The sequence below is a fragment of the Eurytemora carolleeae genome, unplaced genomic scaffold, assembly GCF_000591075.1.
Source record: "Eurytemora carolleeae unplaced genomic scaffold, Eaff_2.0 scaffold727, whole genome shotgun sequence".
Taxonomy (NCBI): domain Eukaryota; kingdom Metazoa; phylum Arthropoda; class Copepoda; order Calanoida; family Temoridae; genus Eurytemora; species Eurytemora carolleeae.
Window position 1 is genome coordinate 124,566 of NW_019397230.1, and position 25,258 is coordinate 149,823.

General features: G+C 33.6%; 2 protein-coding genes across 2 annotated transcripts; one reads left to right on the forward strand and one right to left on the reverse strand.

The window, feature by feature from the left end:
- Positions 1–6: 6 nt before the first annotated feature.
- On the reverse strand, positions 7–23,264 carry LOC111712889 (calmodulin-A). Its single transcript, XM_023487640.1, has 11 exons — positions 23,182–23,264; positions 22,005–22,068; positions 21,316–21,374; positions 20,353–20,476; positions 5,290–5,304; positions 4,343–4,402; positions 2,945–3,007; positions 2,311–2,420; positions 984–1,103; positions 494–543; positions 7–130 (listed from the first exon to the last, which is right to left on the reverse strand). The coding sequence occupies exons 2-11, from the start codon at positions 22,056–22,058 to the stop codon at positions 78–80; spliced, it is 708 nt and encodes a 235-aa protein (XP_023343408.1). The 5' UTR covers positions 22,059–22,068; positions 23,182–23,264; the 3' UTR covers positions 7–77.
- LOC111712887 (uncharacterized) lies at positions 9,130–15,837 on the forward strand. The gene is made up of 5 exons (XM_023487639.1): positions 9,130–9,724; positions 10,526–11,214; positions 11,682–11,724; positions 11,874–12,202; positions 13,827–15,837. Exons 1-5 carry the CDS (start codon positions 9,212–9,214, stop codon positions 15,691–15,693), a joined length of 3,441 nt encoding a protein of 1,146 aa, XP_023343407.1. The 5' UTR covers positions 9,130–9,211; the 3' UTR covers positions 15,694–15,837.
- Positions 23,265–25,258: the final 1,994 nt, after the last annotated feature.

Below are 25,258 nucleotides of genomic sequence, written 5' to 3' on the forward strand. Positions count from 1 at the left end.
AACTAGGATCCAGGTATGAATGTCTGCTCCATAAACTAGGATCCAGGTATGAATGTCTGCTCCATAAACTAGGACTCCTATGTTTCTCCATCTCCAGCTTCATGATCACGACAGAGGAACTCAGCAAATGCTGAAAAAAATCATATACAATGAGAACTATAATACTCTGGAATAATAACACGTCTTTTACCCTCAAAGTATAATATTAAATAGTCCAATGAATATGAGACACAGTAGTTGTGCAGTAAAAACAAACCCATTTCACTCAATAAGTGTTCAAAAATTTTACTTTTGAAACTTTTAGCTTTTTAACAACAACAAATATACTTATTTATTTCTTTAATTTTTCTGGTTCCCACTGTACATAATTAGAAAGGTTATTTTTAAAAACAAAGAATTATGGTTCTTATTCTATAAAAGTTTAAGATAAAAACTCTTTTCATTTCCATATTTGCTGAAATGAACAATATGTAAAATATGTTAAAATATTTACCTTGATAGTTTATATCCCCCTTGTCTAGTGCCTCAGGCTCTGTTAAGCATCTATAACAAAACACAGAATACAAGGTTACCCGGAATAATCTGGAAGCAAAGACGACATAAGTGAGAGTGAATATTTGTTTCTAAATTTTGTCCCAAACACATCAGTTAAACAATTACAAACTACGTAGATAAACAAATCCTAAAAGGAAAGAAAGAAGACGACAATTATTACACTGTTTTCTGACTACCCCACTCTTAGAAGTCGTGCCCCATGGCTCAAAAAAAACCCTTTCAATATAAAAACAGAAAATTTTAATGACTAAACTATAATATTGCAGTTTGCAGTCACTTGGGTTTTTGAGTTCCTTTGAAATATTTGCTCTGAAAGAGTAAATAAAGTGCATTGTACGTATTTGTCTAATCCTTTGTGCATAATGAATATTACACTTTTTCATCATTGAATTGTCATGTTTATAGAGAATCTTAGAAGAATGGCTTACTTTGCTTGTTTGAGCATCTGATTCAACTCTGTTTTAGTGAGAGATTCCCCTAGTTCAGTAACAACCTCAGTTAGCTCAGTTACAGATAGATGTCCATCATCATCATCATCATCAAACATCCTGGGCACATCATCATCAACTTCATAATCATTATTATTATCATCTACATCATCATCATTATAACCATCAACAACATCATCATCATCATTATTATCATCATTATCATCATTATCATCATTATCATCATTATCATCATTATCATCATTATCATCATTATCATCATTATCATCATTATCATCATTATCATCATAATACAATCTGTTTATATCATTATCATACTACAATCTGTTTATATCATTATCATAATACAATCTGTTTATATAACTATCATATTACAATCTGTTTATAACATTATCATAATAAAATTTGTCTATATCATCATCATAATACAATCTGTTTATAACATTATCATAATACAATCTGTTAATATCATTATTATAACATAATCTGATTATATCATTATCATAATACAATCTGTTTATATCATTAAAATAATAAAATCTGTTTATATCATTATCATACTACAATCTGTTTATAACATTATCATAATACAATCTGTTTATATCATTATCATACTACAATCTATTTATATCATTATAATAATACAATCTGTTTATATAATTATAATTATACAATCTGTTGTTATCATTTTCATAATACAATCTGTTTATATCATTATCATACTACAATCTGTTTATATCATTATCATACTACAATTTGTTTAGATCATTATGATAATACAATCTGTTTATATCATTATCATAATACAATCTGATTATATAATTATAATAATACAATCTCATTATATAATTATAATAATACAATCTGAGCTGGGAACTTTTGAATGGTGGATATCGTGATTAATGCTTGATCCACTCTTTTTCTTAATCGCAAGATTAAATAATGCTTATTCTCCTCATGTTATTAATCTCCAGATTAAATAACAGATCGGGATTAAGGATATCCCATTCTAAAGTTTTCAGCTCTGTTTATATAATTATAATAATACAACCTATACAGGGTTACCCACAAAAGATGAGACTTTAATGACGACTATTCGGAATTATATCATTCTTTCGCTTAAATTCTTGTTTTCTTGCATTTGTATGTTTTTTTGGTTGCGAAATCATTAAGTAAGCCAATAAACAACTTTATTTATGGCAGTCTCATCATTTGTCCGTAACCCTGAACATCATCATTACCATAAAATATTGTAAAATTTAATTTGTGAATTCAAAAATTTATTTTTCCCTGAATAGACTTGAACCTGAATGCTTCTGCTACTGCATCTGCAGAGTGTGTCAGATCCTGTTGTTTTGCCATCATTTGGAGGAATTCATTGAATTCAACAGTATCATAGATATAGTCTTCACTCACCTAACAAACCAAACAATATTCTTATCAGAAGAAATAACTAGTTGTCATCCCTATATCTTTGCAACCTGCTGGTGTAATACCTTTGATATTTTTAACTTTAGTTATAGAGACATAATTCGTGATTCATTTTTTAATTCATGTTAATTAAATACATCTTTTAGATGTGTGGATTAAATATAGGATTTAAACGTATAGTTTAAATCTATGATTTAATTACTTTTGATTGAAACGTGTTTAAATGTATGGTTTGAATTTACGGATAAAATGTAAGGATAAAATGTATGGATAAAATGTGTGGTTAAAATGTATGGATAAAATGTAAGGCTAAAATGTATGGATAAACTGTATAAATAAAATATATGGTTTAAATGTATGGATAAAATATATGGATAAAATGTAAGGATAAAATGTAAGGATAAAATGTATGGATAAAATGTAAGGATAAAATGTAAGGATAAAATGTATGGATAAAATGTATGGATAAAATGTATGGATAAAATGTATGGATAAAATATATAGGTTTCCTCTCTGACTGCTGCAAGAAGTTCCTCCTCTGTTGGTCTTTGTCCCAAGGATTTCATAACAACCTAGGATTTATCAAAATAACATTCGATTAAATAAAAATAAACGCAATAATATCCTGATATGAGAGTCAAGGAATAGGAGACGACATTTACAGCATCTTGGACGCCCAAAATGTAATTTTCTTTAAATTTTGAATTATGATTAATATGAAAGTCGTCTTCCCAGCTACATGTCGTCTTAGTCATCGTTTTCAAATGATTAACTTTTAAGGTTTTTGGACATAAGGTTCCACGAAAATCTCTGCAAAGATTCAATCATTTCAATCAAATTCAAAACTGCATAATTTGTAAGTTTTTTTTACAATTATGAATTTTATCCTTGCAGAGAAAATATAAGGAAATCGTCAAGGTCACCATAAAACGATAGTATTTGAATCGTTTATACACTACAGCATCTTCTCAGTTCTCTCAGGGTTAAAGTTTGGCATAGCAACTGATTTGAATAAACAAACTTAAGATTTTTAAAACCTCTCAGATTTTTGTATATCCTTTGAAAATTTCAAAAACTTCCAATTTGTTCAACCGTTACAATCGTAACGTTAAAGTCTTTTATATTAATACAATAAGGACGACTTTCGATTAAAATTTAATTTCTACCACGAACAGGCGCTATGTCATTTGTCCTACAATCATTTGTCCTACAATCATTTGTCCTAAAATCATTTAACCTACAAATCATTTGTCCTACACATCATTTGTTCTAATTTAGTAAATTTAATTTTTTTTTTTGAAAATAACTAACAATTCAGCCAGAAATACTTAACTTTGCAAAATTTTTAAAAATGAATATTAATCAATTTTTAAGCTCAAAAATCGGTTTCATAAATCTTTTAAGTAAAACAACCTATTTTTGTATTCATTCCGAACACAGATATGTTGCAGATAAAACCTGGAGGAGGGACATAAGAAAATTAACTAGATCTTGAATAAAGACTAATTGTTTGACAATTTTAAAGTAAGACGACATTTGAGAGGAAATTACTTATTTGTGTTTTCCTGTTTTAAAATAACATGTTAGAACTATTGCTTTTATGTTGAAATGGTTAAAACACGTATACAAGGGAGANTAAAACACGTATACAAGGGAGTTAATAAACAATAAAACGCCTTATTTTTACGCTTTAACCAATTGATAGTATTTAGCTTGCCGGATTCTAACATTGCATGCTGTAATATTTTTTCTGTATTAATACGGCTGTTCAGAGGCTACTTCAGATAACAAACAACTGTAATTTGGTTCTACTAGGTGAACTAGGTTACCCACAAAAAAAGAGACATCGGAGACGATTCTACAGTGAATGAATATATCTCTATAAATATCATATATCAAAGTATAACCTGGAGTTCCTGGAATGATAAAACTCCGTCCTCGTCCCGATCAAATAGCATGAAAACCTCCTGTATAGTTCAACCAATCTTATCCGTCCAGATTCAGATTTATTTTAATATCATTTTTATTTAAACTTTTACATACTTAACCAAATCCCATCATTTGGATTATCATAGATTAATTAAGATAACAGATAGGGCACTATATGTCGTCTTTTCAAGATGTCAATGAAACTCGTTCACAACAACCCTGAGGCAGAAGCCCAGAGGAATTTTGCGCAGTCGGCGTAGACTTACAGTGATAACCAGAAAACTCTGGAATAGGAAGACGGCTTTTAGACTCAAATTATGACTTTCAATAGCCCAATGTACATGAGACCCGGCAATTGTGCAAGGTAAAAAGACCCATTTCTCTTAATAAATGATTAAATAACTCACTATTAAAACTATTTGGTTTGTGACAACGTCAAATGCACTTATCATTGCATTAATGTCGTCTTTTCTGGCTATCACTGTACAAGATAGAAAGAGCATGTTTTAGGCCGACTGCGCGAAACTCCTCTGGGCTTCTGATTCAAGATTATTGTGAACGAGTTTCACTCAAATCTTGAAAAGCAACATCTAGTGCCCTACCTGTTATTTTAATTAATCTAATGTGCATTATATTATACATATATGATATATTTGAGTTTGGAAACTGTTTTTTTTATTATTTTTGATTAAAAAACAAACTATTAATGCAATAAAATTATAAACTTTTTAAATTCATCGATTTAAAACGGTATCTATCAAACTTTAATATGATCAATATTGTGGAATCTGGCATAAATACAATTCCGATTCGTTCTCCCTTGTTTCTGAAGCAAGAAATGCGCAAGTCACTTTTGCAGTTAAAATATGTTCTGTTTGATTAGTTTTAAGGAAAGTTTTCTGAAAGGTTGGATAACATATTCTCCCTTAAACTCTGCAACCTAAAACAAAAAATATAAAAAAAAATTTTATTTACAAAAAATGAGGGCTGTTGGTGCCCCCCATGATTCTAGTGGTAATCATATCTCTTGTTCTCCTGTTTATATCACTATACTCTTTATTAATCCTTATCAGTATGAATCTCTTGTTATCTTGTTTCTAGTACAAATCTCATGTTATCTTGTTTCTAGTACAAATCTCTTGTTCTCTTGTTTCTAATTCAAATCTCTTGTTCTCTTGTCCCTAGTACAAATCTCTTGTTCTTTTGTTTCTTGTACAAATCTTTTGTTCTCTTGTTTCTTGTTCAAATCTCTTGTTCTCTTGTTTCTAGTACAAATCTCTTGTTCTCTTGTTTTATTGTACAAATCTTTTGTTCTCTTTTTTCTTTTGTACAAATCTCTTGTTCTTTTGTTTCTAGTACAAATCTCATGTTCTCTTGTTTCTAGTACAAATCTCTTGTTCTATTGTTTCTAGTACAAATCTCTTGTTCTCTTGTTTCTAGTACAAATCTCATGCTCTCTTTTTTCTTGTACAAATCTCATATTCTTCTGTGTCTAATGCAAATCTCATGTTCTCTTATTTTTAGTACAAATCTCATGTTCTCTTGTTTCTAGTACAAATCTCTTGTTCTCTTGTTTCTATTACAAATCTCATGTTCTCTTGTTTCTAGTACAAATTTCTTGTTCTCCTGTTTCTAAAGTACAAATCTCATGTTCTCTTATTTTTACTACAAATCTCATGTTCTCTTGTTTCTAGTACAAATCTCTTGTTCTCCTGTTTCTATAGTACAAAACTCATGTTCTCTTGTTTCTAGTACAAATCTCTTGTTCTCCTGTTTCTATAGTACAAATCTTTTGTTCTCTTGTTTCTAGTACAAATCTCTTGTTGTTCTGGTTCTAGTACAAATATCTTGTTCTCCTGTTTCTATAGTACACATCTCATGTTCTCCTGTTTCACGTACAAATCTCTTGTTCTCTTGTTTTTAGTACAAATCTCATGTTCTCTTGTTTCTAGTACAAATCTGTTGACCTCCTGTTTCTAGTACAAATCTCTTGTTCTCCTGTTTCTATAGTACAAATCTCTTGTTCTCTTGTTTCTAGTACAAATCTCTTGTCCTCCAGTTTCAAGTACAAATCTCTTGTTCTCCTGTTTCTATAGTACAAATCTTTTGTTCTCTTGTTTCTAGTACAAATCTCTTGTCCTCCTGTTTCAAGTACAAATCTCTTGTTCTCCTGTTTCTAGTACAAATCTCGTGTTCTCCTGTTTCTAGTACATATGTCTTGTTCTCCTGTTTCTAGTACAAATCTCTTGTTCTCCTGTTTCAAGTACAAATCTCTTGTTCTTCTGTTTCTAGTACTAAACTTTTGTTCTCTTGTTTCATGTTTATAGAATTATTTTTAAAAAAATCATAATAAAAGAAAACCATGGTGCATCAATTCCTTCTTTATAAAATTAATATAATGTATGTATAATGTATTTATTTATAGTAAATATACTTTATCAATAATATGTATTGTACATATGTGCTGTATGCAATATGCATATTAAGAATTTTCCATAGCAATATTTTCGGTTATATAAAGGGATACCCACAAAGGATGAGACTTGAGATACGAATGCACGGTATTTATGTAAATTCTCTTACATTAATTGCTCCCTTCTATAGAGGGCCTTTTTGACATACTAAANTAAGTTCAACAGCTATCTGGCATGGAATTCATGGAACCTGGTATTTATGCATGCAAAAAGATAGATTTCGCAATGTCGTCTCTGTTGATCGAAGATACAGAGCGGCCCATATCATATTGGATTATCTCAAAGCTTTAACGCAAAAATAGACAAACATACTCGAAAAACCTAGTATTTTCTGCATGCAATATTTTATATTAGCCATATGCAATTTCATAAAATGATTCATTCTTTTTAAATTTTCTGATATTAACCCGAAAACCTACAGGGGAGCTATAAATGATCTTATTTGATGTGGAACACCATGTGGTGAAATAGCTTTAACGCAAAAATAGACAAACATACTCGAAAAACCTAGTATTTTCTGCATGCAATATTTTATATTAGCCTTATACAATTTCATAAAATGATTCATTCTTTTTAAATTTTCTGATATTAACCCGAAAACCTACAGGGGGGGCAAGGGGGAAGTGCCCCCTAGACCTGTAAAGGGGGGCGTAGCAAATTTCGCCCACCCCCCTCCAAATTTATTTCTGTATACGCCCATGGATAACCTTATTCTTAAAACAAGCATTGGCATGGTCTGTAGTTCTGTCCATATTATAACCACTTCCCTCTACCAAAAAAGTTACATTTATATTTTAATTTATATTTAAAGGGGACAGTTTTCAAATTATAAAAAGAAACATTAATAATATACAAAAGAGTAAATAAAAAGACCAATATAATATACTGCTGCAGTCTTAAATATGATATGGTTATGATTAATGAATTATGATACCAAACATATATAAATTGTAAACAATTATTCTTTTCCTATATCTTTACTAGTCAAATTTGTGATTTTTTTTTAGAAGAAAATAAAAATGTGCTTCGCATCCTGATGTTTTTGTTTCTGTTTTTGGAATTTTTCCCCCCTATTTTCAGAATAGCTTCTCAGTAGCACTTAAGGGAAAGAAAACCTTAGTGCAAAACAGGAAAAATATCTGTCTTAATAGACTATAATGTGTGATAAGTTAAAAATCTAGTTTTTTGTCTTTAATCATTATATATTTGACGATCTTTTTGAGTCTTTTAAGTAAAAAAAAATTTCCCCCTACGGAACGTCTTTTTGTTAATAAATCAGAATTTTTTTGTACCAAAATTAATTAAGCACACACCTCACTTAATCCTGTAACGGCCCCTGCACAGAACTACTGTTTTTGGAGAATCGGAGTTCCGCTTTTTGAACTCCACAACAGGATTAATGGTGCACCTTTAATCCTCTTTTCTAGGTATTTTTTCTTGCTGGGTAATTGGGTGTTAGACTTTGTCAAGATGCAAAACTCAGTCAAATTTGCCAAAAATTTCATTGTAAAGCAGTTTGACAAATCAACACACAGTATATTAATCTTAAGTTGAGCTGAAAAAAAAAAATTATTTAAGTTGTGTTTTTTTAGGTAACGTTGCTGGATTTTTTAAAATCCCTAAATATACCATTTAAAAAAGTAGTTTTGACCGGAAGACTCAAATGCTGTGGCATGCATGGAAGACTGCACGGTTGTGGCTGCCGGAAGACAAAAAGATAATATGTGGCATGGAAGGGGAAAATGCTGTGGCTTCTGGCCGCCTGCCTTCCCCCGCTCGCTGTAGATGAACGCGCNCCTCCCCCCCTCCTCTTTATCATAATACTACAATCCAACCCCCCTTCCCCTGTCGGTGCAAACCAACGTTTGTCCGTGTCGGTACATTGTGTCCCATGTGTTGGGTCCGGTAGTGTCGGTAAGGAAAGAACCATGGAGTATAAAACATAATAGAGAAGGAAACGACCCGGCCCGGCCTACCATTAATTTTTAAATGTGTTTTTTACTTTACCATATGAAATAAAACCGATATGAAAATAAGTTTATATTGCCAATATTTTTGCATGTCAGAAAATGTGTTTGTTTGGCGTTATTCAGCCTACTTTTTTCGCTGTGTAATGTACACTAAATCCATGTACGCGGTATTTGTACAGAAGACTGTTAGGGAAAGTATATTTCGTATTCAAATTGAGTACCGTCTTCAAAGCATGCATAATCATATGGAAGGGCGGCCCGGGTCAATCCTTTCTCCATTATATTGCATACTCCTTGGAAGGAACGGGCTGGGGCTGGCGCGGGCTGAATTCAAATCACACTGCACAGTGCACAGCTGATGATGCACTGCACAGTGAATTTAAAAGTTCCCGCATTTTAAAGAATGGAGAAAACACAAGTTTTGAATCGAAATATTCTAATAAACAGTGCTCTAGCTTGTGAATTGTGCTTTAATGTTTACAATCCCCGGTTAGGAAAACTTATAGAATCTTTACGATGTAAAGCCCACATTAACTGTCTCAGATTTGTAAGCGATTCAACAGACAGAGCTAAGTACACGGAATTGATTTCCAACCTTGAAAACACAAATTGTGAACACTGTGAAAAAGATCGAGCGACAGTTAAATGTGAGAATGAGAAGTGCTCAAAATATTTTCATCTGAGCTGTATCACCTCTGCTCAGGGCAGGATAAACTATTTATCTGGAACCATAACTTGCTCCCAGCACTCTACCCGGGAACCATCCGGCGAAGGAACTTGTAGATTATGCAATTGGGGAATCAGGAACCAAGACATAGTCAGGGTATCATGTTGCGAAAAGGTTCTGCATTGTTCCTGTGTTCAGGTTCGAATCTCTAGGAAGGAATTAACATGCCCTGGCTGCAGCAATACAAAGGTAGACATTTCAATTTTACAAAATAGAACAATATTTTTGAGTCCCAATGTAGGTGGGGGGGGGGGCAAGAAGTTTTTAACAGGGGTCCATATAGTTCCAAAAATAACTAATTTTTTGTTAAACCCTACACTCTTGAAGCAAATTCAAATTCCAGTATAACATTTTTCATCACAAGCTCAGATTCTTTGTAGTTATGCCCCTTTCTTTGAAAATGCCCCGAAATTTGGATTTTTTATATTCTTAGGGTCTGTCCTAATGAGGGTTTTTTTCACCAAAATAAAGATTTAAGATTTCCCATACACAAAATTGACAAAACAGAAAAAAGCCCCCTAAAGTTAAAATTTCCCCCAACTAAAAAAATTGCCCGCAAAAAATTTTATTTTCCCTGAAGTATAGTTTTCCCACAGAAATTTTCCCCAAACTGAAGTAATGAGTGCCCCCAAATATAAAAATTTTCCCCCAAAATATCATGAATTGGTAAGGTAGCTTTTTCATGGTTGCGTATAATCATTTTTCCTGANAATTCTTTTAGATCACTTGCTGAATGTCTAGTTTAAGTTATCACACATCAGTGGTTTAAATATCTAAGGTTTACAACATTGAGTTTTAAAATATGCGGGTTAGAAAATTTGAGTTTGTGGAAAAGACTCCATTCCTCTTTCATGATTCTTTAATTTTTTTGGGGTGGCATTTTTAAAACAACAAGGGTATTATTAATCATTCTGATATCCTGATATCCTAAAACCCCTGATATCCTGATATCCTAAAACCCCTGATATCCAACCATATTGTTTTCTCTAGGAGTATCAAGATTGTATCCAGAGAAGCGGAGTCTACATTTCCAACACATATAAAGAGCAAACATTTCTTAACAACCTTCAGGATGAAATCAAATCTAATGGAAAGATTTTTTATTCAAATCAAAATGGACGAACGACGCCTCATAGTCTAACTCAGAATGGCGGCAGAACTACTCCAGGCGGCGGAAGATCTACCCCAGGTGGCGGAAGATCTACCCCAGGTGGCGAAAGAATTACCCCAGGTGGCGAAAGAGCTACGCCAGTAAGCGGAAGGGCTATCCAGGGCGGTGGAAGAGCTAACTCGGTAGGAGGAAGAGCTAACTCGGTAGGCGGAAGGGCTAGTCTGGTCGGCGGAAGATCTACTCCGGTAGGCAGAAGATCCAGCCTTGGCGGTGGAAGAAATACTCCCGCCCCTGTTGACGGAGAATTAACCTGTTTAGGTGAGTTTATAACTCTGAAGGATGATGAGTCGAGTTCTCAAGGTGGAAGGAAAAGTTTGAAGGCTCCTGCTCCAGTTACTAACCATGTTCTCAGAGCTGCGGTTCTTGTAAACCTTGTTACAAGTGATTCCGAGGATACAGATGATCCTTCCTTGTCTGTTCTAAACACAGAGAGAAACAAGAAACTTAGAGAACCTGTAGAACAGGTTTTGATTCGGGGACCTAAACTCCTGAACTTGAAACAGAAAAGGTAATAAATCCAATTATCTTTATTATATTATTAGCTCGTGGGTCGGCTGTTTTCTGTATCCAATAAACTAGAACAACTGAACCGATCGCACCCAAATTTTGTAAAGAACCTCACATGATTTCACTGTTGGTTTCATGCCTGGTTAAAACCAATTAAATAATTTTTTTTTAAATTTTGGAAGTCTGAATAACTTGCAAACTGAATAATCTGCAAAATCTTAAATTGTCATTATTAAATTATGTTTGCGGGTAAGAGAGTCCAGTAAACTTGTATTTTAATTCCAGTCGAAAGTTACTTTAAAGTTATGTCTACCTCAGGGGTGTATATTTTTCAGAATATTTATTTTCCCTAACTTCTGGGGAAAATAAATGATTGTCTAAAAGGAGGGGGGGGATTATTTTTTAGGAAAATATACACCCCTGTTCTACATACAATAAATTCCTTTTTATAATTTGAATTTATTTTAGTGTACGAGAGAAAAGACGGCTTTCTGAATCCTCAGTAAAAAAGGAAAATATCGACTTTTGCTTTAATTAATTAATATCCTTGTTTCTTTAGTTTGGGATTTCGAATTTCTTTCAGTTTTGGAATAAACTTTCTTGACATTTTCTAAATTGAAATCAAATCTAGTTCAACTTATATTCGATATTTTTTAACAGAAGCTAGGGGAGAAACAAAATAAACCTAAGCCTAGTACACCCAGGAGAACTCCAACTAGAACCCAAGGACGGAGTAAGCAGGGGAAGGATAAACCGCACCGGACTAGTGAGGAGCAGGGAGACAAGAATCCGTCTCGTCACTCCAGCGGCTCCTGCCAGAACGAATTTCAGGATTGGAGTGGAACCAACAATTTACGTCCGGAACCAGACGATTCCGGATACTCAACTAAATCTAGTTCTCTCTCTCCAAAACTTTCGGATCCGTCCCTTAAACTCCAGTCCGAACCTTATGGGCCTATTTTCAACGTTGACATTATCGAAAAATCCAGGTAAACTTTGTTGTTTGTATACTTACCTTACACAATTTATTAAGTTAAAGGATATGAATGAAAAGATGGAATTGATTGGGCCTATTTTCCGGTATTTCTCATGTTCATCTAAAGATTTGGATAGATTTAAAACTTTGATAGATTATATTCTGTTCACTCGAACAAAAAGGAGGGATTTTTAAACGGTATAAGATATACGCATTACGCCCTGTTCCGGAAAATAATCTATGAACCTTTTGATCTAAAAGGAATTTCATCTAAGAGTAATATGATCTAAGGAGAATTTATTCTAAAAAACGTGGAAATTGATCTGAAATAATTTTTTAGATCTAAGTCCGCATTTTTCTGAAAATTTTTGGAATTTGATTTAAAAAAATGTGGAATCTGATCTTAAATCTTTTTTTTTTAAATTTGAGCTCCCTGTTCATTTTTGTATATTTGTCAAGTGAAGATTTTCATAAAATTTCTTCTGCCAGAGTTGTGATTTTGATCTAAGATATGTTTAATTGGATCTAAAATATGTTGAATGTGATCTAAAATTTGTTTTTTCAAAAAATATATATTTCAGATAACCATTATGCTTCAAATCTTTAACTTTATTTGCTTAAAATATGGAATTTGATCTAAAAAGTGTTTACTTTATTCTAAAAAATGTAGACTTTAATGATTTAATCTAAAATTTTATAATTTGATTAAAAATATTAGATTTAAAAGTTAAAAAATGTGTAAGGTTGACACCTTAATGGTGAAAGAGTTGGGTTCATGGGTTCAGGATCTTCATATTTTAGATCAAATTATACATTTTTTAGATCGAATTCTTCATATTTTAGATCAGATTATACATTTTTTAGACCTAATTCTACTATTTTTAAATACAGAATTCTGTACTTTATCTGTAATATGTAGAATTGGATCTAAAATATTTGTTTTCAAAAATAAATATTTTTAAATGACATTTTTGACTGAAAATATATAAAATCCAAATTTTAGATCAAATTCCACATTTTTCCCGAAATAATTGGAACTTGGTCTAAAATTTTGTTTAGATCTAAGTCCACTTAGATCGGATTCTTTTAGATCAGATTGCCTGGATTATAGATTGATTTCCTATGCACCCATTACGTAATGGAAACTTGGGGAACAGATTTAACTTGCAAATGAGTAAAATTGGTTATCATAGTTTTTGATTTATAAACACTGTACTAGAATCCATGTATAGGTGAATATTAGTTTGCTGTTTTAAATGGACTGTACCGTAAATTTAAATGACCCTCCTTGCAAAGATGACAAATTGACAATGCCCTACTTTATGTACCCTTACAAGCTTTTTCTGAATTAGATATCCATGTTTTTGTTTATATTTACTGTTTATTTTCATTTGTGGTTTCTCTGCAAGCGCAACTTACGCAGTTTTTGCTTTTGAGAAACGACGAAGAAATTATCAGAATTAACACTTTTTGTGTCAGAAAAACGACGTTATCTTCCACATTTTTGATGAGTTTAAGGTTTCAAGGATACCGTTGCTAATTGCACTCTTTGCATGAATTTTCACTTAAAATTACATTACGCTTGGATTCCCTATACAACCGACCGAAATAATAATTGACAAGGAATCCATTTTCAGGTTGAACGCAGACAAATCTGAGGTTCTAACTCCAACCCAGGGCCAGGTTCGGACTAGATCTACTGATCCGGGTGCTAACGTGAACGGGTTAACTTGTACCTGTGGATTTTGTATCGAGTGCGAAATTCCTATGCTGCCTGTTCTGCTCAAACCTATTCTAACCATTAATAATTATACTGAGCTTAATTCTGGCAATGATTCAGAGCAATCCGTCTCCGAGATAGACTGTGATACCTTGAACCGTGTATCCAGGAAGAGAAGACGAGGATCAGATGAGGAAAATATAGTCCCGGAGCTAGAATTAAAGAAAGTCTGCAGAACAAGGAAGTTAAAAGAGAAATGGATCGCGTCCCCGGCAAGACTTAAGAAGATTAAAGCAGATGTCAAAATGGAATTGGACGACATAAATTATCCTGTATCTTCTCATATGTCTGAAAAAGAACCCCTGTTAAAAAGTAGAAAGCGTAAAGGAGGAGTGAACTCGGATATTGAGCTAGATATCCTGGATAACATGGAGACTGAGGATTCCAGTCAGTCATACGAGGTTGAGCTGAATAATTCCTCGGCGGGTGAAAAATTCATATCCAAGATAAGAAAGAAATCTTCTAAAAGAGTTGTAGAGGATAACAATGCGCGGGGGCGGAATCTAGTAAGACCATCTTCTCTAACTAAGACCAGAAGGAAGAAAAGTACCTCCGAACCAGAGACAACAGTTCCTAGTCCTGAGAAATCATCTGTAATAAGAAACCCCAATTCTAAGTCCAGCTCAAACAAAGATTTCCACAACACAAAGCGCGACGAAATATTGGAGGGAAAAGATAAATCTACTTTGGACAGTTTTAAAAATTATTTAGACGATCGTTTAAACGTCAAGGGAAAGAGACGAAGCCTGTTTTCGTCCAAGGGATCCGACGATAAGAGAAGTTTGCGAGAAGAGGAGACAGTAATGATCTCCGAAAGTAAACGAAGACCATATGTGAGGAAAGAGCTTAACTTGACTCCTTCAACAAGCCGTAGAACTAAAACTGATAAAGAGCTTAACACAATCGAAGATGAGATTTCATGTTCGGAGGAGGAGTTTGGGAGATCGGAGAAAGATGAAAATAAATCTAAACCTAAATCCAGAAAGAATAAGGTTCAAATTATTGAAAAGAAGATAGTACTGCCTCATTCCAAAGTTGTGAATGGAAAACGAAGTAAATTAACGAAAACAGTCAAAGATTTAAAAACTCGAATGATTGTTCACGGTCGAAACTCTGTTCCCTATGACCAGGAGAACGAGGAGTTTCTCCCGACCTCGTACTCAAGCGTCCCGGAGATTATCCAGAGAAATATTGCGGATTTTGTAGATGTTAATCCGGGAGAAAAGAGATTTATGCGTCTCTGGGACAGTTTCTTAGTAGACAAACCTTATATAGGGTTTATTCATCTACCAGATACAATTTCCAGCTTTATTCGTTTACATGGAGCAACTATATTCTCACTAAATCTGTTCAGGAATTTCATCATGTTTCTCTCTGGTTTGGAGCAAAGTGGAATACTGGATTCCTGTGCATTTCTACGGTTGATTAATGAACTTCAGGTCGGAGTAGACGATCCACCTGATTTATCGGCAAGCTCAGAGGACAGTTTAATCCTGGAGCTATCTGAAGACGAACCGACCCCTACCCAGAGTATAAACCCCAGCTCATCTGCCATTAAAGGGAAGAACGACCCTATCCCCTCATCCGTCCCAACAACTGAAAAAGAAGATAGATCAGCGTCCTCAGAGGAGAAGCATGTTCTATCCAACCCGCTGGCAGATGATCAGGATGAATTATTGTCTTGTCTCTTCCTTCCACTCTCAGATGATGAGTTCGAACCTTGATTTAACATATTGTTAAGCATAAATTAAAAACTTCTTAAAATGAAATGAATGTCTAATGAATTTTAATCATTTTCTATGTTTTGTTAGTTTGGTTTCTCTTCTTGTATTCAAGTAAAATGCGAAATAAAATTAAAAATTTTGTTATTTTGAAATCAATAATTTATATCAATAAACGATGTGAGCAGTGAGACATATATATATATATGTATATAGATATAGATATAGATATATAGATATATATATATATAAATATGTATATATATATTACTTGGGTTCATAATTTTTAACGTGCTAAGTTGATAGACAAACACTTAATTGATTGTAATTGCTTCACCAGCATTGGCAGCTTTCAGCAGCAAACCCAGATGTTATTGTATGACATAGTTAAAAACTTATATTATTAGAGAAAATAAGTAATGTTGATAATATTAAAAAAGATGATTTCAGCGGAGATGACGTTACGGTTCTTAAAAATATTTGTCTTGTTTGGCTTTTTTCAATATCTTAAAAATCTTTCAGTAGCTGAACCACGCAGACAATATAATCAATTCTTTTGTATATATTTACAATTCAAGCTTTTCATTAGATATTTATCAGCTATAGATCAATATTTAAATACTAAATGAAAAAGAAAAATTAGATTCAAAAGTGGTAAAGTATGAAGTAATGAACGGGATTGATTCAATATTTAGTAGAGTTGTTATTTCTCTACAAAAATCCATTATGTTAAATCAGAAATTCATGAAATTAAAAAAGAGCTAAGCGGAAATATTTTTTTAACCTTACTGATGAAGATATTCAAAAAGAAGTTTAATAAAAACTAAATTTAGGTACAAGTATGTTCTATTTTTCAAATTGAACTGAACACGAGAGTTAAATCAGTTTAATTTAGAATTTTCAAACGGTCCAACCTATTCACCAATATACTTCAAAATGAGCTCAAATTTAAAATCCCTGTTTCTCCAAAACCACATCAAGTTACAATTAAAACAGCAACAGCAAAACAATTTTGTAAAAAGAAAGTAATCCTTAAAAAATATGACATAATTTTTTTAAAGGTTTACAAAGAAGTTAATTCTGTTTTTTCAAAAAGTTTAAATACCAAAATCTTAAATTTATGTCCAACCCGCAGAACCTTTGAGCAATCTTTTGATGTTGGTGAAGACAACATAATAATTAAAGTAGACAAGAATGTAGGGTATATGTCTGTAGTAGACAAGAATGTAGGGTATATGTCTGCAGTAGACAAGAATGTAGGGTATTTGTCTGCAGTAGACAAGAATGTAGGGTATATGTCTGCAGTAGACAAGAATTTAAGGTATACGTCTGCAGTAGACAAGAATGTACGGTATACGTAAGCAGTAGACAGGAATGTAGGGTATACGTATGCAGTAGACAGGAATGTAGGGTATATGTCTGCAGTAGACAAGAATGTAGAGTACATGTCTGCAGCAGACAAGAATGTAAGGTATATGTCTGCAGTAGACAAGAATGTAAGGTATACGTCTGCAGTAGACAGGAATGTAGGGTATATGTCTGCAGTAGACAAGAATGTAGGGTATATGTCTGCAGTAGACAAGAATGAAGGGTATACGTCTGCAGTAGACAGGAATGTAGGGTATACGACTGCAGCAGACAAGAATGTAGGGTATATGTCTGCAGTAGACAGGATTGTAGGGTATATATCTGCAGTAGACAAGAATGTAGGGTATATGTCTGCAGTCGACAAGAATGTAGAGTATACGTCTGCAGTAGACAAGAATGTAGGGTATATGTCTGCAGTAGACAGGATTGTAGGGTATATATCTGCAGTAGACAAGAATGTCTGCAGTAGACAAGAATGTAGGGTATATGTCTGCAGTAGACAAGAATGTAGGGTATATGTCTGCAGTAGACAAGAATGTAAGGTATACGTCTGCATTAGACAAGAATGTAAGGTATACGTCTGCAGTAGACAGGAATGTAAGGTATACGGCTGCAGTAGACAGGAATCAGGCGCGTACACAGGATTTTAGCCAGGGGGGGGCAAGATTTCGCGCGAAGAGCGAAAAATTTTTTTTTGCCCCCCCTGGAATTGTTTTGTTCAAAAAGTCAATTAACACCATAAAAATACACCAAAAAGACTACATTACAAGAATGTAGGGTATATGTCTGCAGTAGACAAGAATGTAGTGTATATGTCTGCAGTTGACAAGAATGTAGTGTATATGTCTGCAGTTGACAAGAATGTAGGGTATATGTCTGCAGTAGGCAAGAATGTAGGGTATATGTCTGCAGTAGACAAGAATGTAGGGTATACGTCTGCAGTAGACAGGAATGTAGGGTATACGACTGCAGCAGACAAGAATGTAGGGTATATGTCTGTAGTAGACAGGATTGTAGGGTATATGTCTGCAGCAGACAAGAATGTAGGGTATATGTCTGCAGTAGACAAGAATGTAGGGTATATGTCTGCAGTAGACAAGAATGTAGGGTATATGTCTGCAGTAGACAAGAATTTAGAGTATACGTCTGCAGTAGACAAGAATGTAGGGTATATGTCTGCAGTAGACAAGAATTTAGGGTATACGTCTGCAGTAGACGAGAATGTAGTGTATATGTCTGCAGTAGGCAAGAATGTAGGGTATATGTCTGCATTAAAAAACTGATTTAATGGAACAATACACAAATACTAATAAACAGCAGCATTTTGGTTCTACGAATGTGTCAGAAGAATGGTATATTCAAAATATTATTAATTTTTATTCAAGAGGCAAAGGCAGGAAATCGGAGTCTTAAGATTACAGCTAAAGGTACTAAAGTTGCTAGAGATAAATACAAATAACGTCCCGTTGCTAACATTACGGGGAATTAAAAGTTCTATGCGGGATCCTATCAGAATTATTCAAAAAAACTTTAGATAAAATTTTCATCACTTTTCATTTCAAATCGAGCACAAGTTTTTGAATTGGTTTGGTTTTATTTCTCCATCTGTAACCGGAGTTCTAGAAAAAACTTCCCGAATCAAAAAATATAAAACAGGAAATTGGGGGACATCCAGTGAACTTGAAGAGAAACTTTGGGGACCTATACTCAAGTTGTAACTGTACACTTTTAACTGAATGCGTAAAAGAAGCCTGTACTTTCTCTTAATTTCATGATTAATCTTTTCAGTATGTAAAAATGCTTACAAACTACCATGCATAAAGAACAAATGATCTTTACAATTTGGAAAATGAGGGGGAAGTGAGATTTTTAAATCTTCAATCAAGAAAACACGAATATTATCAAGGTATTTTATAGTGAACTGATAGAAGCATATGCATTGTTAACCACATAATAAAACTAAAGGATTAAATGGAAGCTTTTCATTTCCTCTAACGTCAGTAAAACTATTTTTTATAATGTTTCGGGAAATGGACACCGTAGAAATGGTTGAACTTATAAGCAAATGGTTTTATTATTTTTTATTGGTACCCTGCGTAGGTTCGGTACCAAGGGGCACTAGACCCATGCAAAAAAGGGGTCCAGTGCCCCTTTGAGAAAAGGCACAGGCGAATCCGTTCCAGTCTGGTCACTTTCTCATGATTTCAGCACTTTAAACAACAGTACTATAGCGTGGTCTTTTACGTTTAAATTCTGGAGAACAATTCTTTCCAATTTTTTACCTGTCAAAATTTGGATACCGAAATTTAATTTATTAAAGCACTAGCTCATTTGATTGTCATTTAATACTTCGATTTCCATTCTAAGCATGAGACTCAAGCAACCTAGGATGATCATTTTAGGAAAGTTTTGGAGAAGGGTTTCTTTGATTGAGCCAGTGTTGTCAGCCATGATAAGCCGGGAGCTGCCAATCATAGCAGTTACGATCGGGATGTCTTTTTTCGAGTAAACTCTGTCCTTTTTACAGGATTTAATCCTGGATGGTTTTACTTTTAAGTAATAGTTTTTTAAAAATTAGATATTTACTAGCTATATCAATATTTACAATTTACTCCAACCTGTTGATTAGATATTTACCAGCTATATCAATATTTATAATTTACTCCAACCTGTTTATAAGATATTTACCAGCTATAGATCAATATTTACAATTTACTCCAACCTGTTGATAAGATATTTACCAGCTATATCAATATTTATAATTTACTGCAACCTGTTGATAAGATATTTACCAGCTATATCAATATTTACAATTTACTCCTACCTGTTCATTAGATATTTACCAGCATAAATCAATATTTACAATTTACCAGCTATAGATCAATATTTACAATTTACTCCAACCTTTATATAAGATATTTACCAGCATAGATCAATATTTACAATTTACCAGCTATAAATCAATATTTACAATTTACTCCAACCTGCATATAAGATACTTACCAGCATAGATCAATATTATAATTTACTCCAAACTGTTGATCAGATATTTACCAGCTATATCAATATTTATAATTTACTCCAACCTGTTAATTAGATATTTACCAGCTATATCAATATTTACAATTTACTCCAACCTGTTGATCAGATATTTACCAGCTATAGATCAATATTTACAATTTACTCCAACCTGTTGATTAGTTATTTACCAACTATTTCAATATTTACAATTTACTCCTACCTGTTTATAAGATATTTACCAGCTATAGATCAATATTTACAATTTACTCCAACCTGTTCATCTGATAGTTTCCACTCTGCTAGATCAATATTTACAATCAAATCATAGATCTCTTTTTTCCCGGACTGTTTAGCTCCTTTCTTCCCGTTATTTTTTGCAGCCTTAGCCTTGCCACCCCTAGAATTATATCTAGTTGGTGTAATCTTGATATAAATATATATTTAAAATTCTTAATGTAAATATTTTTCTTATTTTATATAATTCTATTGGTTTGGGTGTCTGTTTGTTTGTATCCATTAAAAATGGAAACGGCTAAACAATCAGGCCCAATTTTGTGTGTGGTTACTCCACGACCACAAGTCCCACAGGGAATGTTGTAATGCATACAAACTTTGTTTATGTCGGTCAGAATAAAAAAATGTTCTATATAAAATGTTGTGAAAACGAAAAATCTGCTAAATTCATTTTAAAATTTACGATAGACATACAGTACAGAAAGTTTTGCAACAAGAAGATAAGATTATTACCGGGAAGATGTGCGCGAAGCGCCTGTAAATATAGAATAAAGATCCTTTATTAAGTGTCTTTATAAGAAATCAAACAAGACTTCTATGTTTTCAAATGTCTACTCGGGTTTAATTAAAGTATTTGGCTATTATTTTTATTACTTAACAGATCTGTACGAAATCTTGTGATAAAAACTCTATCACTTCCCCCCCCCGTTATTTTTTCTTCAGAACATAAAAACGGCTTGCACAAGAACGGTCATTTAGAAATAATATTTGTTCGATGAAATTTTTGAAAGTTTTTAAACCTCCCCACCACCGTGACTATTTATTGAAAATAAGTAGACCTTAGAAAATTCAACAATAGTCGTTAATCACCCTCCAATATCTCAACTCTATGGAAACAAAGGAGGGGGGGGGGCTGAAAAATAACCCCCCCCCCCGGTGATAAGGTTAAAATATCCCAACTTGAACTCTGAAGGATCTGTAGAATGAAATCTAAAATATTACTTGACTCCTGATGGCCCTTGACGTTCAAATGCTGGAGGTGGACCATTGGCCTTCGCTGCCTAGAATATAACAGAATACAACTAACATATATCATATATTCAAAATTGAAGAACATTTCGTAAATTCTGAGCTTCTTCCGCCAATGCAAACTATGGGCAGCTTCTCGAGTATTGGCAAGGATGAGAAAAGCAAGTTTATCCGGTTCCATAAACTCTTTTAGCTTCTCGAGTATTGACAAGGATTAGAAAAGCAAGTTTATCCGGTTCCATAAACTCTTTTAGCTCCTCGAGTATTGACAAGGATGAGAAAGGCAAGTTTATCCGGTTCCATAAACTCTTTTAGCTCCTCGAGTAGTGACAAGGATGAGAAAAGCAAGTTTATCCGGTTACATAAACTCTTTTAGCTCCTCGAGTAGTGACAAGGATGAGAAAAGCAAGTTTATCCGGTTCCATAAACTCTTTTAGATCAGAAAAACCTTAGGTAAGTTCCCTCTAGGTTCCACGAATGTGAATTGCTCTTTATATATTTTCTTCTCTGTTGAGTGTAGATATCTATCAAAGATCTAAGTACGTTGTCAACTGTCATGTTTATTGGGATATCATGTAGAATAGAGTTTATAACGGCGACACTAAGTATTTATTTAAGAGATCTTTCTTTTAAAATCCTTTCTAAAATATATCATTGTTTACCTTTAGTTCTGCCTCCTTGTCCCTCCTTCGTTTAATCGCCCTGGCTCCGAACATATTGGATTAACTAAATAGAATCAATACAGTGCAGTACACTTCACAGTTAGGTTCAAAGCAATGCAGTGTAGTGTAGTCCAAAATAAAGCAATACAATTGACCATAGAACAAATTGGTACAAAGCAATGTACAGTTTAGTACAATGCATTGCAGTACAGCGTTAACTAAAATCTGCACTGAAAAAGATATTAGTTTCCCTAAATAGGTTTCGTCCAACATACTCTAATATATCCTTCTCTGGCGTGGAATGAACACAAGGTTTCCTATATTTGTTTAATCTAGAGGGAAGAGAAGGTAGAGACAACTTCAAACTTAAATCCAATTGGTTGAAAGTTGGTAATTATATAAGTTTATCTTGGATTCCTCTCATCCTACTTCTTCACTTTCTCAACTTCCTTGTCTTTATCGATCATTTATATACTTGTCTGTGACCTACTTCTTCCAAATTATTTTTTATGCTCCCTCTGTCATTTGCGGCACTATGACACTAGCTCTATGGGGTCATGTGCTCTAACTATGCATCTCCGTGAACAAAATTTCTCTAGAATGTACTCTTCCTCTTACATTTATATTACTCCTGTTTCTCCTCCCCTCCTAATCCTATTTCTCCTCCACTCCTACTCCTGTTTCTCCTCCACTCCTACTCTTGTTTCTATTCCTCTACTTCTGTGCTCCTCCCCTCCTCCTGTTTCTCCAATTATTCCTGTTTCTCCTAGTTCCCCAACTACTCCTGTTTTTCCTCTTCTCTTACTCCTGTTACTCCTTCCCTCCTACTCCTGTTTCTCCTTCCCTTCTACTTCTGTTTCTCCTACACCTATATCTCTTCCCCTCCTCCTGTTTCTCCTCCCCGATCTACAACTGTTTCTCCTCCCCTATTACTCCTGTTTACCCCCCTCATACTCGTATTTTTCCTCCCCTCCTCCTCCTGTTTCTCCTCCCCTCCTACTCCTGTTTCTCCTTCTCCCCTTACTCCTGTTTCTCCTCCCCTTCTACTTACTGGCAGGCCTTTATCTTGTTAGCTCGGATTACCTCTAAAGCTGTTTTTATCATTAATTGATGAAACTTCCTGGATATTCTTTCAAAGTTTGAGAATTCTTTGTCAGAATATTAATTTCTCTCCTACCTTTGTTCCTTGCTCATCTCTGGTGCTATATTTATTCCTGGAGAATCAAACCAACCTCAATACATGCTTTGCTCTGAAACTTTACAGAAAATGTGAATCCAACCATTATCACCTGGCCTAATGAAAATCAATGACAGTTTGTTCTGCACGCACTTTACCGCTGCCCATCGAAATACAGAAGATGCGCAAAGCGCACAAAAAGTTTGTTCTTTGAAAGTGTGTTCAAACGACAGGCAGGTTTCCTGTGTTTTCATTATGATGAACATTTTTTGTTTCTTGAATTTAATATAACGATATAGAGTAAAGGAGATTATAGTTTATAGAGCTTTGATTAGCGCTGGGGCAATGGGCATTGATCTTGCACATTTAACTTTATTTTGCGTTTGAAGGCCCCCGATAAATCTAGGAAGCTTTACATATATGGATTAAATTTTAAGACTGCTTCTATTATTCTTTGCAAAAGATATTTGTATAAACGGTTAGTTTTTCTTCTGTTCATAGGGCGAACTTTAATGAATGTGAGGGAGTTGTTGCTAAACTACCTACCGCCGGTCTAAATCCTGAATCACCGATTCAAGGTTAAAAATTCATGAAAATTTCAATCTGTGATTCTGGATTTGAACCAGCTGTAGGTAGTATTTCAGCGACCTCTCAAATTCATTAAAATCAGTCTCAGGTCTGGTAACTATCTCCTGTAGATCCACAAGCCCCCCCCTCCTAAAAAAAATCAAAGAACGGATTGAATAGATGCCCAGGCCTAGTATTTTGATGTAGGGCTCAGATAATATTTCTCTTTTCTAGGCGTACATCTGGAGAAGACCCCTAGTTTTGATATTAAAAGATAAGATGAAAAGAATGATTTTACATTTTTACCTCTAGAATCAAATGTCAAAAGGATGAGAAAGGAAGAGGATAAAATAGGATAGTTAATAGGATTCAAGTTCTTATAGATTTATACTTGATACTTTAAGGTTCTTTTATATATAATATATTTCTTGTTTTTTAGTTTTTTGGATTCATTAAATAAACGTGAAAACGGCTAAACTAATTAGACCAACAAATTTTGTGGGATCTCACATATGACCCCCTTTAAGGTTATTTTATATATATATATATATATATATATATATATATAATACGACCGCCGTTTTGGTATTAAATTAAAATTTTAGCTGAAGTGCCTGGTTTGAACGTGGAATTTCAAAAAATTTTAATTTCTTTAGCCTATCCCCCAGAGTACAAACGGAATCCCTAAAAAAATTTGGTCCAGCCGTTTGGCCAGCTATAGCTAACATAAATAATATGTGAAAGGGACTTAAGATGTAATTTCAAGATATCTCCAGTATATAGTTGCATGCCCAGTTCAATAGGGTAACTTTTTAACCTTTATGTGAGTAATAATGAGGGAAAAATCGTCGGTTTTATCTAGATAACTGGTAAATTCCGGCAACTGAATTTTGTTCTCTCCGGCATAAATCTACATTTGGAAATGATCAATTTATAGATAGATAACAAGAATGTCTTCATCCTTTTATGTGCTGAATATTTTTATAGAAAGTAGAATGTTATATAAAAGACTTAAGACTTAAGAAATGAATGCAAGAGCTCGAGTGCATAACTGCATTACATTTGCAAGGTAGGAAAAGTTAAATTCTGTTGGACGAAATTTAAAACTCTGATATATCTGTATAATTTAAAACTCTGATATATCTATATCATTTAAAACTCTGATATATCTGTAAAATTTAAAACTCTGATATATCTGTATAATTTAAAAGTTTAAACTTAGTTGAGTTTTAAGTATATATAGAGAGAGAGGATCAATATAGAACAGTTCCTGCCTTAAATTCTGCTCCATAGACAGGAAGTTTAATCTCTCATATCATATATCCTGTATCTTCTCAGCTCTCTAGTTTCTACAGGTTTCAGGATATTAGGTTTACTTCGCCTCAGTTTATACAAAATATTGATTTTGTAAACAATCTTATATTTATCTTTGTTCTCAATAGAGATATGAACAGATGGATTCAGGACTGCTGAGCTGAATAAGGTAGGATTCAGGAAATTTAACTGGGCA